Here is a 16,110-nt window from a genome sequence, read left to right as displayed (position 1 = left end):
TACAGTTATTACAATGATAAACGACTGCACACCAGCCCCAACCGCTGCAACACACAACCACACATTATTTAACACCTCAGACGTGCAGACCATCACGCGCGCACACACATTCCTGCACACACACACGAGCTGGAAGCACACACACACTCACACAAAGTCAGTATTCAGCGGCTCATAATGATAAATGTGTTTTCTCATGCCGCCCCACCTCTGTTAGCATGTGCACCCCTCGCCTTGATAAAATGATTAGAGAAACTCAAGGTTTGTCACGGTTACCGTGATTAGAAAGCGCTAATGAAAGTGACAATGAAAGGCTTTAGTCATACACGCTGGTGCAGCTCACATGCATCCAGACCTTGTTTAATTAGCAGAGATGGTTGCTGGGACGCGTGAGCAGCATTTCTTTAGCTTTTAACAAACGTTCCTATATCGTTTGTTTATACTTTCATCTACTCGTGAGAGTTGTGGGGTGAAATGAAAGAGTGTGAGAGATGGAGAAAAAAAAACAACCTTTCCAAACTCAACCAACGTACATAAGCTGCTTTCAGCCATGCACTGAACTCTGAATAATGCCCTGGCATTCTGATTGAGAGCCTCCGGACTTAATCCCAAGTTTCCCTGGCCAGTCCCCTTGTAAAAACTCTGGTGAATGTCCGAATGACTGAGCCCATGTGAGAACACAGCAGCAGATGCTCCGGAGGACATACCTCGACCAAGTGGGCGGGTTGATGATGTTTCTAACAAGGGACAGATGCAAAATGGAATGTGGGATCCGGTACATATATGTGGAAACCCAGGTCGACGCTGACCCTCATGGAAATGAACAGGTGAACCCTTACTGAGGTTGGCCACTGAAGGAGGAGGAGAAAGTCAAAAGCTTGCTCTTATAACAAGTTGCAAATATAATAATCAATCAAATGGGGATCACAATTGTAGTTCTGGTGAAGATATAATGACATGCACGCTCACTGTACTGTATGTGAGGACGTGACATGGTGCAAATTTAAGGGTTTAAAAGCTCAGAAGGGTCAGGTAGAGGGATTATAACAGAAAGATGTGACAGACTAAATAGGCTATTCCTCCTCTCCTCCAGTCTCCCCTCGTCTCATCTTGTCTCCTCTTCCTCTCGCTTCCTCTCCTGTCCTCTCCTCTTCCTCTTCTCTCCCGGGAACAAAGATGCTGAAAGCCAAAACTTCCCTCTGTGGGAATATCGGATTCACCTGCCTCAGACACAGCTGCTAACTGAGTGTGTGTACAGAGTGTTTTATGTGTGTGTGAGTGTGTGTGTGTCTGTGTGTATGTGTGTGTGTGTGTGTGTGCTGGCTGCCTGTGGTGTGAGAGAGTATGCATACAATGAAGGAGGGAGAGGGAGAGGGAGGAGTAGTGTTCAATAGAGGTTAGTGTTTATCGATTGAGCCCTGAAGCTCCGGTCAACGGACAGACTCCCCCGAGACTGCTTCATCTTTCTCTCAGTATCCCTCCCTTCCCCCTGAACCATTCTCCTCCTCCTCCTCCCCTTCATCGCTCTCTATCTTTCTCTCTGTCTCTCCTCCAACCTTCTCCTTTAACACCAGATCATTCTCATCCTTTCATGTGGTGATTCAGCAGAGTTTCATATTCGCACGGTTGCTGAATATTTCGGTGTTTGCCGTCAAACTGCGCAGACGGTCGACAGGGCCTGTCTCATCAAAGTTACGAGAAAGAGGGGAGAAGTGGGAAGAGAGTGAGAGAATGGATGAACCCAGCAGAGGCGAGGGAAGTGAAAATAAGAGGAGAGCGACAGAGTTACGCAGAAAATCGTCCTTGAGAGAGAAAAAAGAAACGTGTGATCAGATTAATTCCGTATTGATACATCTTCTTAAAGTGTGTCTCTGCTGTGCTTTTATGTTTTCTAGGGTTGAGCTAAGTTTGCTGGAGGAGAAAGACAGGAAGAAAATGTCCAATCACAGCTTGAACAGCCTCAGCGCTGCACAGGTCAGTCGCTCTGCTGCCTTCCCTGGTTCCTCCGCACACTGACAACCCCTTCCTGCTGCAAATGTTTCTTTTTCTCTCCCCTGGATGTTTTAATTAGCGGAATGAAACGAGTCACAATAATTAGCTGTCCCGCTCTCCATCCCCAGATGAAAGCTTGCTGTAAGCACAGAGGGCGGCCCAGCACCCTGAGCTCCAGAATGGCCCGGCGGGTGACCCAGCTGAAGCAGAAGGCCGCAGCCCACCGCGGCGTGTCGTCAGCCGGCCCGCTGCACTGCAGAGGGGACCCTGGAGCGGAGGAGACGCCCAAGAGTCACTGCAGACAACAAGGAGGCAGAGGTGGGGAGAGAGAGAGAGAGCCACGTATACACCCACTTGTTGTTCATCGGGCATACCATAACTAAACTCTTTTTCCTGTGGATCCATCAGACCCTCAGCAGGACTGGGCAGCCAGGCAGACGATGAAGAGGAAGAGGGGCCGAAAGCCTAAAGTGTTGATGGGTGTGGACTCGCACAGAGCCCATCACAAGGACGGCCGGACCTCTGACAAACAGGGAGCCAGGGAAGAGAAGAGTCACAGTGAGAGCTCAGAGCACGGTGAGATACTGTTCACAACACACACACACCCACATACACACACACAATATGGTTTTGTCTCAATATGCAGACTGCTGCATTTTCCAGCAAAACAGGAATCCTCAATAAGGGAGCTTGGCTATAAAGAATGAAAATGAAAGTTCAAAACAGATCTACGGATTTTAATTCAACCATTACTGCGGCTTGTGAAACCATAGAATGTCTTTATGATTAGGTAGGTACATCTGTTTACACGTGGGCGACTTGCTTTTGTTCCTATAAGAGTGATTCATCCAGGGAATGGAGGGATTCGTAAGTAAGGAGGATTTTTTTAAAAAAATAAGATCATTTAAATCACTAAATGTAAAGGTGCAGACGTGTTTTAAGGTTAGGGTGAGCTTAAGTTAAGGGTTAGGTAAGACATAGCAATGGTTGAGTGAGTCTCCAGCAAAGGAATGGAAGACAATGGAACAGGTTTTTAAGTCATGAAAACAGGGCATATGTGTGTATTTGAAGCATCTGAGAGTGTGATGTCTGCCATCCTTTGGGGACCTCCTCTCACTTCCCGACTCGTCTGTCACACCGTTAAAACCATTAACGACTTGCCACAGGCACGCTGCACGGCCACTTGTGTCCTCAACACTGTACGGTAACGTGAGCCATCTCTGGTCCTGGTCAGAATGTCACACCCTCTCCCGCCTTTCTTCAAGTCCCCCGGCCTCATGAAAATGTCCTCCGCTGACGTCTTGAGTCGAGGAGATACAATTACAGAGAGGAAGGTGTAAATATGAAAGTAACGAAACTTAAGGGACAAAATACTAGAACCTGAAATTTGTGGCACGGAGAGAAGGAGTTTTGTGCGTGTGCCTGCATTTGCATGTGTGTCTGTGCATGCATGTGTGTGTGTGTGTGTGTGTGTGTGTGTGTGTGTGTGTGTGTGTGTGTGAATGAAAGAGAGACTAGGGCATGGTGTTGACGAGAACGCCATGTAAGTGACAAGTGTGTCAGAGACGTGTCAACACCCGACACGACCCCCACAGTAAGCGACACACAGATGCCAATAACAGTCTGTGTGTGCACTGTGTGTGTGTGTGTGTGTGTGTGTTTACAGCGCTGCATATGTGCCCCGCACATCACTGCAATTTTAGGAACACTATTGTGGAGCCATTAAGGGTATAAGGCTGGAAGGAAGGACAAAATACACCAGTAAATCACTGACCAGATTTACATGGACACCCATAAGCCCACCATTGACCTTTTTCTCAACGAGACATTATTTTGATTAGAGTGTTGACATGAAGGTGCGTCTCTGCTGTGGGACCTGCCTGCCCCGTGCTTCCACGTGCATACATATGCAACCTTAGGTAGGGAGAGAAGCATTTAAAGACTCCCAGTTACACAACAGAGCAGGCATCAATGATAACAACAGGACATTGATTAAGTGGTGCTGGGGGGGAGGCAGGGAGCAGCGGAGGAAAGAGGAAGACCGCGCAGCCAAAGCAGTTAAGATAGAGCGTCCTGTGTGAGCATAATAACTGTTGTGGGCTGGCGCTGAGATCTGCCGCTGTCAGTCGATGCTCTGGATCGTGGCTGAGCTGCACTGACGCTGCGCTTCATTTTAGCCACAGGCGCTCGAACTGAACTTTATGCTGGAGGAATATTGAAAGGTTACCATCAATACATCCTGTCAAGTGAGTCCCCAGGCCTCCTGACCGATCATACTGATGTTGTGATTCCACAGAGGACGAGGAGGACGGCAGCTACGACAGTGACGGCGGTGACATCAAGATGGGCTCGTGCTCGAGAGAAACTCCCATGAACCCTGCTGGGATTTCACCTGGCTCCTCACAGTCAACCAAGCTCCAGACAAACCAGAGGGCCAGGAGTAAGAGACCAGGGACCACAGGTGAGATCTGTTTATGTATTTGTTATATTTATGTATGAATGCTGCTTTGCTATAAAAACCATGTAACTTTACAATTGACTACAAGTGAATGATACCTTGATTTACTTGGGGTTCAAAGGAATCTATGTCCCCTTTACTTAAAAAAAGTTGGTTCAAAAAACAGGAAAAGGCAAAAGCATATACAAAATTTGACCTTATATCTGACAAAAAGTCTGACCATATTTAATCTAATAGTAGATATTGACATTAATATGTTCAGATTTTCATTCTTTTCCTCCAACCTCAGGCATTGAGGGCATGTCCAGTACAGACCAGAGGACAGCACTCAGAAGAGCAAGCCCCACCAGCACAGAGAGGAGACGCCAAGACCACCACAGGAGTAAAAGAGCATCTCTGCTTAGCTGGGGGGTGTCATCAGTGGGCTGCAGCTTTGGGGACGGCCGGGGGAACCAGACGGAAGCCAACAGGACCATCAAGGAAGCCATGAAGAAGACCCTGGGAGGACAGGGAATTCTGGGAAAGGTGAGACATTGCTGAGGTCAGACCATGGCTATGATGAAATCAATGATATTACTTCCTGTTAATCTCAGGAGAATCTGGAGTGTGGAAAACAAAGAGGGAGGAACACATTGACAGAAATGCATCAGTCATCTGCTTTTAATTAATCTGTATCGACATGCAGAGAGCTGTTAATAGAGATTAATCAAAATGTTTTCTGGACCAAAAGTACCTTCAAGAAGTTCTGTTTAAGTTTTGTGTGGAGAAATGTTCGTCTCCCGAGAGATAAAAGAAATGTGTCAGGCTGTTAGAAGTTTACGGGAAACGATAGACAGACTCTTGGACCATGTTTTGCATTTTATCCTCCTGATCATTCACAAAGAGGTGCATGGGAAAGGTTAATGGAGAAGAAAGAGGTGAGAGGGATTGGCGACAGTCTGACAGAATGGAAATACGAGTATCACAATTCATTTCTGCTGCCACGAAATTGTAAGCAATAAGGTTTCTACATTATTGTCGAAATGAGTTTAAACAGCAAAGCTGGACATGCTGGTTTGTCTGCAGTGAACCCAGCAGTGGTCAGGAGAGGATTTAGGTTCAGACAGTGGCTGACTGGAAATATCAGTAAAAGAGGAAAGGTGACTCAGAGAAGGTCACTCCCTTTGGCCATCTGCTGAGAATCCAAGAAGGAGGGAGGAATCTGGTAAAGCCCTCACCTCAAACTCACTCCTGCCTCGCTGAAGTGAGCCACACCCTGTTTGAAAATCCAACGACATTACCTCCTTAAAGACGGATGCTCCCCATCAGCTGTGCTGACACACCACCAGGCCTGTTTTAATAGCGCAGGCAGCCTTTGGCGAGACACCCACGTTTGTTTAATGAGAAATGCCCCAAGGTTGCTCTAGTGTTTGAGTCATCGGGAGGGAAGGTCCAAAAACACATAGCTGTAAACCAAACAGAGAAGTATAAAGATAATCAGTGGCCGTAACCTGACGCACACCCATGCATTCCTGTAAACACACACTCAGGCCAAGCTCTTAAGGGAAATAATCAGCCATGCCCTCTGGTGACGAAACTTCTGTCACTTAAATATATGGTCTCCTGTTTTGGAAAACTTTGAGAGACAACACATGCATGCTCAAATACACACACACACACACACACACACACACACACACACACACACACACACACACACACACACAGAACATTTTGGCCGTTTCTTTGGAAAGCTCATATACAAGCAGAAACCTGTTGGGCGAACCAACTTCTCATCATCAGTCATCTTTGGATAGACTAGCTTCAACTGGTCTGAAGATTGGTTGTGTGTCTGAAGTGGGAATGTAAATGAGGTTTCAAGCTTCTATATCAGCAGGCTTCCAACCTGCTGAGGTGTCCTCGAGCAACACGATGAAGTCCCACCAGGTCAAGAGGCGCAGTTATTACCGACTGTGACCTCTGATCTTCTGGTGAGCGACGGCAGCCGAGATGAAAAATCCTGCGGGCTTAATTGAAGTATCGCATTACAAGAGAAGCTGGTACATTCTTGCGCTTTTCGCTGATGGATTTACCACATCAATCACGTCGCACTGGAGACCACTTAATTCATTCGTTCGCAAATCCTGTTTACGCTCTCTGAATTTGGATGTACAATCTGCCCGCTGACGTCACATCCTGTCCCGTCCATGCAGGCCAAGGGCCAGGCGGTGAGCCGACTCCTGCAGAGCTTCGCGGCTGACGATGGCTTTCGGTTGGATGAGGAGAGCAGCTTCTCTGAGGGGGAGGAGGAGGAGGAGGAGGAAGGAGAAGAAGAGGAGGAGGAGGAGGAGGAGGAGGAAGAGGAGGGGGAGGAAGGGAATGAGAAGAAGTCGATCCTTCTTCCTCCCAACATGCCATGCAGAATACCCGGTAGGCATAAACAGTGACACATCATTCATAATTACCTACACACATGCAGGGTTTAAAAGCATGTTCGATCTTTTGCACGCACACACACTCTTTGATTCTCCTTCTCACTTGACGTTGTAATTACACAACACACATTATGTCTATCTAACCCTTTATTGTCTCCGTCCATCCATCCATCTTTGTACCGCTCCCTCCCTCTGCAGCGCTGCCTAACTGTGTACTGAGTAAAGAGATGTTGGTGGACGGGCTGAAGATCCTGATCTCTAAGGAGGATGAGCTGCTGTACGCCGCCTGTGTCCAAACTCTGGACCTGCCTGACATGTAAGACCCTCGGATACGAATTAGAAAACTATTTAAAACATTTTTTTTTTTCAAATGGTTGTTCTGTAAATGAATGGGTTGGTTTAAAAGAAGATTGTTAAATAATATGTATGTTGTTATTTTAGATTCAGTGTTGTCATCGAAGGAGAACGAGGGAATCGCCCCAGGATCTACTCGCTGGAGCAGCTACTACAGGAAGCAGTGAGTTTCAGTCTAGAGGCTACAAAGCATTTATTACATTAAGTGTGGGTGGCTGTACTGGATAGCTTTAACTTAATTCTTTGATCTGCCCCCCCCCCCCCCCCCCCCCCCCACCCCTAGGTGTTAGACGTGCGTACCCAGACTGAGGCCATCCTGACGGCAGGGACACGAGTTTGTGCCTACTGGAGCGAGCGATCTCGCTGCCTGTACCCTGGATATGTCCACCGAGGTGGGCGACATGCACCAACCGCCCCACTCTGTGAACACACCCACACATTTCCCTGCTGCTTACGTCCTCCATTCTGTGTTGTACTTCAGGAGGTCCAGGCGAGGTGGAGAAGGAGGGCAGTGTGATGGTGGAGTTCGATGATGGAGACAGAGGAAGGATCTCACTCTCGAACATCAGACTTCTGCCGCCCGGATACCAAATCCGCTGTAAGAATAACTTTGTGGAGAATGACAGGGAAAGATGTACATACTGAACTTGAATATTTCATGCCAAGGCCCAACAGTCCCTCTAGGAAGCCATGATTAAATTCACTGGATCCAGATTTTTAGCTGGATCCATGAATTAGAGAAATCAAGTTTGAAAAATGTCCCACCTCAAATCCTGGAGTGAATTAATGATCATCATCAAACAACTCTTCTCTGTCAGGTGCGGAACCCTCTCCGGCTCTTCTGATCTCTCTTGGTCGCCGCGGTCGACAAGGCTCCATCCAGGAGAAGAAGGAAACGCCTACAGAGAAACCAACCAATGAGGAGCTAGCAGGGAGACCCCAGGAGAAAAGACCAGGTGAGGGAGAAAAACATTTTGTTTTGTCCACATGTTTGTATTTTTAATCAACCAACAGTCTTGAGTTTATAGTCCGTAGGAAACACTTGGCAACTCTCTGCAGGAAATGAGCATCACTCCTGTCAACCAATTATCAGATGCCTCAAATTCCTTCCTTGCTTGCCTTCCCACATCCTCATATTTCCATATAAATCATTATTTTGTGAAGTGTCAATGTAGTGCTTTCTGTGGTTAAGCCACATACATGTAACTCATCACAAAGTCAGGGTGACAATGGGAGCACATGGGAGGGACAGGTTTGCCAGGTTTGTTGCAGTTTAAGTAATGGATATGAGGAAACGTACCTGGCCAGGTGAAGATCAAACAGATACAGATATTAAGTTACTCCACAGCTCTCAGTTCCACAATTACTCTGTGTGATCTTAGGACCTGCCAGGTGATACTGATTCTTACCCCTCTGTGTCGTTGACTCCTTTTTCAGTTGGCAGACCGAAGAAAATTCACTCAGTGCCTAAGACTGCCAGCATCCTGACGTCAGTAACAGACACTGTAACCAAAAATGACACCTCTTTGATGAAATGGTCCATGCCCAGGAAGAGGCCACCGGTTGACTTCTTCCTCTTCAATGGGACGTCCCGAAAGACCCAGAAAAAAGTACAGGGGCGAGACTTAGGTTTGTTTCATCCGCCTGCTTCTCACTCACTTGTACCCCCATCCCCCGTCAAAGGTATCTTTGGCTCTCCTTTTGTAGTCGACTCATTCAGTAGCATCGCCAATGGCTACTCTGCGTTTGGGAGCAGTGGAAACTCTGGAGGTGGGCGACCAGCCACCACGGTAGCTTCCATGGGACCCCGTGACTCCTCCTCTTGTTCCTCAGCTGTCACCCTGGCAAACGCAGCTGGGAGCAGGAAGCCAGTGGGTGAACGGGACAGGAAACCGTTTTTGGTGAAGCTCGACCACGAAGGAGTGACCTCTCCTAAAACAAAGAATGGCAAGGCCCTGCTTCGACTTGGAGGAAGTGGAGGGAGAGAAGCACCACTGCGATACATCCACCCGTCTCTGCTGGTAAAGGAGGGAAAGAAGACACGAGGAGAAAGAGATGATGCCGGGGCCCAATCTGAGGCTCCACCTCTGAGAAAGGATCTTCCGACAGCTGCTGTGGGTGTCCAAGGTGGGGATTACAGTTTGGACTACCCAAGTGACTGTCCCAGCTCCTACTCTGAGCTGGATGAGGAAGATGAGGATGATGGTCAAGGTGTTGAAGCACGTAGAAGAGGTGCATCAGAGACATCTCATCGTGGTGGTCGTTTTCTCTCTCGTCTTTCTGCTTGCTTCTCCTCATCTTCCTCTTCTTCCTCGTCCTCCGGCTCCATCTCCTCATCATCCCTCTGTTCTTCAGACAACGATTCCTCCTACTCCTCTGACGAAGAGTCCTCCTCTGTGCTGCTGCGCCGAGCACTGCTCCAGCAGGACAAACACAAGCACAGGCAGAACGTAAAGTCTGACCAACTAAATCCTGACCCTGCAACCTCCAGCTCTTCTCCCTCGGCCTCCGGCCCGGCTCACGGCTTTGTGGCAAAAGCCAACATGGCTGTCACTGGGTCAAAGGGGAGGGCTGACAGAGCAGAAGACAGGAAAGAGTTAATATCAAAAGGAAGTGTGGCGGCCATCAGTAGCACGGCAAAGACCCAGCTAAAGAGGAAAGACGCAGGTTCTAACAGCCACCATCAGAGCCAAATCAGTCCTGTGAACCAGCAGCCGAAACCTGCTGCCAAGGACCCAGCAACAACAAAGAGGCAGAGGATGTCTTCACCTGAGGCTCTGCCCATCATGGCTCCAGTGCTGCATGGGCGCCAGCTGTGGAAATGGTCCGGCAACCCCACACAGGTAAGATGATTTGTATTTATTTGCCTCAGCCAAAGAGGTTATCGCTTCAACACAATCCATTTGTTTGTGACCAATATTATACAAAAACGACGGAATGGATTTGCATAAAACCTGGAGGAAGGATGCAGTATGGGTCAGGAAGGAACCGAATTCATCTTGCGGACCCTGCATATTTTTTTTACTCACTTTAACAGATTCTAGTTTACTATGTTTTTTATTCTATGTCCAAGATGTTGATGAGATAACTATTGAGGAATCATTTTAGTTTTTCCAGAATCATACTTGTTTTTGTTATTGAGGTGTCATTGTTACAAAATCCTGTGACATTGAAATCCTGACCTAATCAGACAGTGTTTTTCTCATGATCGCACTTCATTATCTTGGTTTTTCTTCGGTATCAGTAACCTACTGAAGCTCATGACTTAAATAGGTTACCCATTGTTGTTGCAGTTTCTGCCGTGTCACACCTCGATTGCATACAGTAAATACAAAGACCGAGTATACGATCTGGCTGAGGAACAGCTTATTCAACCTCATACTCTGCACACACTGGCAACACTGTCAGGGCTTACCTGGTGTAGTTAATCTCTGAATTTGTCACCCTGATTATTAAGGCATGATCCTGAGATAACGAAATAAAAAAACATAAAAAACTCTGCCACACTAAGTTTCCAATTCGCCATGCTGTTTGCTTTGTAAACACGACGGCATCTATTGTCTGAGACTTAAAGCTAAAAATAAACATGCCCCCAATGAACAAAAAGATGGAGCAGAGTGGTAGGCGTGTTTCTTGGGTTATGGTCACTGTTATCATGACTTGTAGGTGAGATTCTGTGGTAGTCAGGTTGGAAGTGAATTATTGGTGTGGCAGTAAAGCGACTTCTGGAGTAACATAGAATATAATCAGTTTAGCACCCCTATCCAAAACAGTATAAAGTTAAACAATCACATTTATTGGTTTGAAGCAATAGAGTTATGGTTTGGGTTATTTTTTGGTAGACTGGGTATAGTAAAACAATTAATTTCTGAAATGAGCCTGGTGTTGAAATAAGCCTTCCACACTGAATAAGTTGACTGAGACTTGTTTTGATTCTCTTTCCCCCCCGACAGAGGAGAGGTCTGAAGGGTAAAGCCCGCAAACTTTTCTACAAGGCCATCGTGAGGGGCAAGGAGACGGTGCGTGTCGGGGACTGTGCCGTGTTCCTGTCACCTGGTCGGCCACAGCTGCCTTACGTGGGCCGGGTGGAGAGCCTGTGGGAGTCGTGGAGCTCCAGCATGGTGGTCAGGGTCAAGTGGTTCTACCACCCGGAGGAGACTCGTCTGGGGAAGCGACACCGAGATGGCAAGGTAAAGACCAGGAAGAATTTCCCAAAAAAATGAATGTGTTACCTGGGCTTTGTTTTTTTACCTTGTTCCCATCTAATCTGGTACTTCCTCTTAGTTGAAACTGATCCCATTTGCAGATCTACATACTCAGTGTAGGATGGGTAATTCAGAGGGCAGATCTCTGGGGTACCGGAAGTCATGCATTTTACATTTCTGGTAATGTCAATACTGCTGTATTTAGATTAGATGTAAAAAGAGCCGGGTGGCTAGAGTAGTAACATCCAGTAGGGCTGAGCAAACATAAAATGTCACCTCAAGCAGGAACTTCATCATGAGAAAACTAAGAGGTTTGTGTGGGAGGGGAAACGGCAACAAAGATGTGCCGAACAAAAACATCATAATCTCTCTGCTTATAACTTTCACTCTGCAATTGCCAATAGAACATTTGGATTGTTTAGTATGTTATTTAGTTGATTTTTCAACCATTCTTCTTGTCTCTACAACAGAATGCCTTGTACCAGTCAAGCCACGAGGACGAGAATGACGTGCAGACCATCTCCCATCGCTGCCAGGTGGTCAGCAAGGCCGAGTATGATCACCTGATGCATGAACGCAAGCCGGGGAACTCGGCGAACGACCAGTTCTACTTGGCCGGAACCTACGAGCCAACCACTGGCCAGTTAATCAGCGCAGATGGCATGGCCATTGTTTCCTAGAACCAGCGGCCATGGAGGGAAATCAAAATATTAGACACGGGCTCTGGAGTCGACTGCCTCCAGGAAGGGACAGAGGGAAACCAAGACAAGAGTTTCAGCTCTGCTTATTCATCTGTCCCTTGTAAGCTAAGGAGCTAGCCCACCGGTTGAAGTCCGGCAGTGGTGGCACTTAAAAGGGGTCCGGTTTGTTCTGGAGGGAAAAAGTTCTGATCCATGTCAGATTTAACCTTTTCATCAGACTTGGACTGAGGCTCCTTTTTGCAGTGGAGTTGGCAGTCCCTCTTTGAAATAATAAAGGTATCTCGCCACAGCGTCAAGAGAACTGCAACGAGAGAACAGGAACCACGGACGTGAGCACTTTGGAGCACAGTAGCTTGGAGGGAGGGTGGCAGATTTCGATTTCCGAGACAACAACAGACTCAGAGAGCAGGAGAGACTGTATGGTAAGGGGAGACTTACTGTAAACCACACTGGTTTGGATGGTTGTAATGGTCTTATACTGGTAGTATGTTGATGAAAACGATAACCCAATGTGGGAGATGCCCAACAGGACCAAAAAGCACTGTTGTACGGACTTGTGTGTAAATGTTTGTGTGAGTGTTTGAAGAGTGGCTGTGTTGACCCTGTTTGGCATTTAATGAGCTCTAAGTAAATAGTGCTTTGGCGTGCGTATGTTTGTATTGTACGTGTGTGTGGGCGCGTGCGTGTGTGTGTGTATGTGTGTGTGTGTGTGTGTGATCATGCACGTGTACGCCTGTGCTCATCAAGCAAAGATGACGTCATGACACAATGTCTCAAATACTCAGAATATTAATCTATCCAGTACGTAACGTGCAGGTTTCAGTCCTTCCGACGGAAACACCCAACGTTTATTGTTTTTGTTTTCTCCTGTCAAGCCATACACGTCAATACCTCTCTCTCGTATCCTCCGATTCAGGTGCGAAGACACATGTACAGGTAGTTGGGTTGTTTATTTGAACTGTGGGTGCGTGTTGGTGTGCGTGAGCGTGCGCGCTTTGTACAGCATTATTGTATAAAATGACATGTTGTAAATAGTATACATATATATTTGTTCTTTTTTGTTTTCTTTTGCAGAGAAGATTATTTTATTTAGATTTTTTTAGGGTGTGTGTGGGCGGGTGTGGGAGGGTCTGGCAGAGGGAGGAGGTCGGGTTAAGTTTCTCTCTCGATGCACTGAACAGGATCGGAGGCTCGGACTTGTACAACTGATGTGAAGACTTAGTGGTTGTAAGCCCTGCTTTAGGGATGGGAAATGTTTTTATAAGGAAAAAAAGCTCTTTTTAAACATGTGTCCAAAATCCCTTCTTTTTTAATTATTTCTGCTTTGATGGGATAAGAATGTGCATTTCCTGTTGGGATCTTTTTTCTTCACAAATACTGGATAAGAAACTGAGTTTCTGCTGTTCACGGATCCTGAAAGAATCTAGTTCTCCTTTATCTATTTTAACCTGTATTTCCTAAATGAAATGTAGATATTTATCTGGCATCAAAACTAAACATACCAAAGCACCTGTGAGTTTACGCTTCACCGCATTAGAAGGAAAATTATTTTATGAAAATAGACATAAAAAATGACGTTCAATCAAATCTGAATCCGGGACCCCTGCAATCACCGAGGTATTTGAAGTGGAGTTCCTCTCGGTGGGTGCTCATGTTCACCCAGCGTTGCTATGACAGCCCTTGGAGGAACATTGCAGCAACATTGTCTGCGTGCTGCCCAGCTGATGCACTTGAGGTCTCTATGGCAACCAGAATGGCATCACGTGACTGTGAAGGACAATCAGAGCCAATCAATGGGACAATGGTGAGAGACAAAAAAAAAAAAATACAAGATAAGGATCAAATCACAAATTATGCTTCTTCGGCACTTTTATTCCTGCTTTGCCAAAAAAATGTGTGTTTTTACGTTTGCTTGTTTTCCTTGTTTACCATTGTCTTACTGTTTATGCAAGCCTGTGATGACTGTGTGTTGTCAGTGTATAGGATGTATAGGGGGGAAGAACATGAATGCCTTTTTCTATTTTAGGACATTGACTGACTTTTAACAACGATGTTGCTGTTACACTGCAAAGCAAAAGCTTTAAAAAGGAACCTAATGTGAAACTCGATTTTGAATGATTTCTTAAATGGGTCTTTAATTGAATTATTTTTTTAAAAGCTGTATTTTCTTTAAGAAACACTGGATTCAGTTCTACCCATAACCTTTAGACAGAAACAACCTTTTTTTTAAGACCCACTGGAACCTGCTTTGTACGGTTGCGATAGCCTACTAAATATATTATGTAATTTCAGTCATTCTTTGGAAATATGACAATTATTTCCTCATGTACAAAAAGAAAAAAATTATTTATCTTAATTTTATTGCCTTTTGTGTTTCATTAAAAAAAAGATTCTTACGAAATAAAAAAAACGTGTGTGTGTTTTTTCTTCCCTGCTTGGTATGAGTCTCCTGAACGACGCCTTGTGTTCATCAGTGCCGATCATTTGTCCGCTGTGAGAAAATTGACCACGGGAGAAAGTGCGGAGAGACAGAGGAGGGAGCGGGAACAGAAAAAAAAAGACAAACACGAGTGGAGGAAGCAATTTGAAACTGAATATGTGTCCGACCGAAAGAGGGAAGAATGGGGAGAGAAAGGGAAACTGTATCTGGCAGCGTTTTCACGAGAGACGATGGGCGGGATAAAGTCTCCCCGGGCTGTACAGGTGGGTCAGGTATTCAGAATAATAAAAACGGAACAGCACCATTAAGAGAACAAAGCCAGGGTATCAGCTTTCAACCTGCAAATATTACAAAACCCGGATACATGTGTGTGTGTGAATGCAGCTCCCTCACAAAATAAAACATTTAGGCCACGATGATATTAATCCATGCCGTGTGAATGCATTCCTGTACTTCCAGGAGTTTGCTGCTTTGCCTGTGTGTGCAATATGTGTGTAGTGTGTGTAACATGAGAGCTGGGAAGAACAGTTGAGATTACCCCCCCGCAGGGTGTGGAGTTCCTGGGACAAAGTGCGCCAATTTACTGCTTTTTATTTGAGACTTCCTGTGGCATATTCGCACCTTTTTATCGCAGCGTAACCGGAGCCTTTGTGACGCAGCTTATTGCAACATTAATGTCTGGATGGAGGATTTACCTCTGACCTCAAATTACAGTCCGAACGCCTCGTGGCAGCGCACAAAGGGAGAGGGCCCGAACACGGCGTTGCCTTGAACTTCTGCCGTAAACCTTATTTTACTCCGAGCCATGTTCTTTAACGTCGGCCCCTCCTTCCCCCTTTCTTTCTCTTTTCTTCTTCTCGGCCCGCTCCCTGCTTTACTTGTCAATACAGGAAAAGTTGACTCACCTTTTATTTCTGAATAACTTTGCTAATGGTCCTTGGCCACATAGTTTGAAACACATACAGTCAAGTCCAGGCTCTTTGTCCCGCATGTGCGAGTGTGTGTTTGCTTTGCTTTTGTGTTCTGTTTTTAGCTGTGTCTGCTGTTTAACTTGTTATTACAAAGATATGAAACACAACGCCTGCCAGTCTAGTCCGGCCGCACACACATACACATGCATGCAGCCATTTTGCTCGACGGTGGGCTTTACATCCTCGTCGGCCTCCTCAATCAACCAACGCCTTCAAAACACACTGACATTAAGTGCAGTCTTTGACTCCTTATCAGCAGGTTTGCATTGGGCTTATCTGGCTGACATTGTTAAACTACTTTACCCAGAATGCTGTGGGAGATAGGGGCACAATGGGAGGCTGGGGGTGCCCTCTGGGTTAATGAGAGAGGGCTTTCACGCCGTAAGAGCAAACATGCCGCGAGCTGATTTGTGTGTGTGAGTGTGTGTGTGTGTACAGGGTCAAGGTGTCACAGAGAGGTGGGGCACTGTTTTTTTAATAATTTTTTCTGCCTGGTGGGGGCGGGTGGACCAGAGCTGAGAAACCACATCTGAAAGCACGTCACTCGTCAAGTGGCTGTCCATGTTTCTGTTTAT

The 16,110-nt window shown here is 46.3% G+C and overlaps 1 protein-coding gene across 1 annotated transcript in view; it reads left to right on the top strand.

Moving 5' to 3' along the window:
* The window catches only part of bahcc1b (BAH domain and coiled-coil containing 1b), a 54,171-nt gene extending 40,196 nt beyond the window's left edge, over positions 1-13,975 (top strand). The window contains exons 15-28 of the mRNA XM_062414363.1: positions 1,896-1,974; positions 2,121-2,310; positions 2,401-2,568; positions 4,289-4,453; positions 4,740-4,975; positions 6,643-6,859; positions 7,063-7,180; positions 7,306-7,381; positions 7,502-7,610; positions 7,700-7,816; positions 8,037-8,174; positions 8,656-10,061; positions 11,172-11,408; positions 11,894-13,975. Of these exons, the coding sequence (XP_062270347.1) occupies positions 1,896-1,974; positions 2,121-2,310; positions 2,401-2,568; positions 4,289-4,453; positions 4,740-4,975; positions 6,643-6,859; positions 7,063-7,180; positions 7,306-7,381; positions 7,502-7,610; positions 7,700-7,816; positions 8,037-8,174; positions 8,656-10,061; positions 11,172-11,408; positions 11,894-12,103 (3,466 nt within the window). The 3' untranslated portion in view covers positions 12,104-13,975. The remainder of the gene's footprint in view (positions 1-1,895; positions 1,975-2,120; positions 2,311-2,400; positions 2,569-4,288; positions 4,454-4,739; positions 4,976-6,642; positions 6,860-7,062; positions 7,181-7,305; positions 7,382-7,501; positions 7,611-7,699; positions 7,817-8,036; positions 8,175-8,655; positions 10,062-11,171; positions 11,409-11,893) is intronic.
* Positions 13,976-16,110: the final 2,135 nt, after the last annotated feature.

This window comes from Platichthys flesus, chromosome 20 (genome assembly GCF_949316205.1).
Source record: "Platichthys flesus chromosome 20, fPlaFle2.1, whole genome shotgun sequence".
Taxonomy (NCBI): Eukaryota; Metazoa; Chordata; class Actinopteri; order Pleuronectiformes; family Pleuronectidae; genus Platichthys; species Platichthys flesus.
The sequence above is the reverse complement of the archived record's forward strand: the minus strand, read 5'-3'. Positions and strand labels throughout refer to the sequence as shown.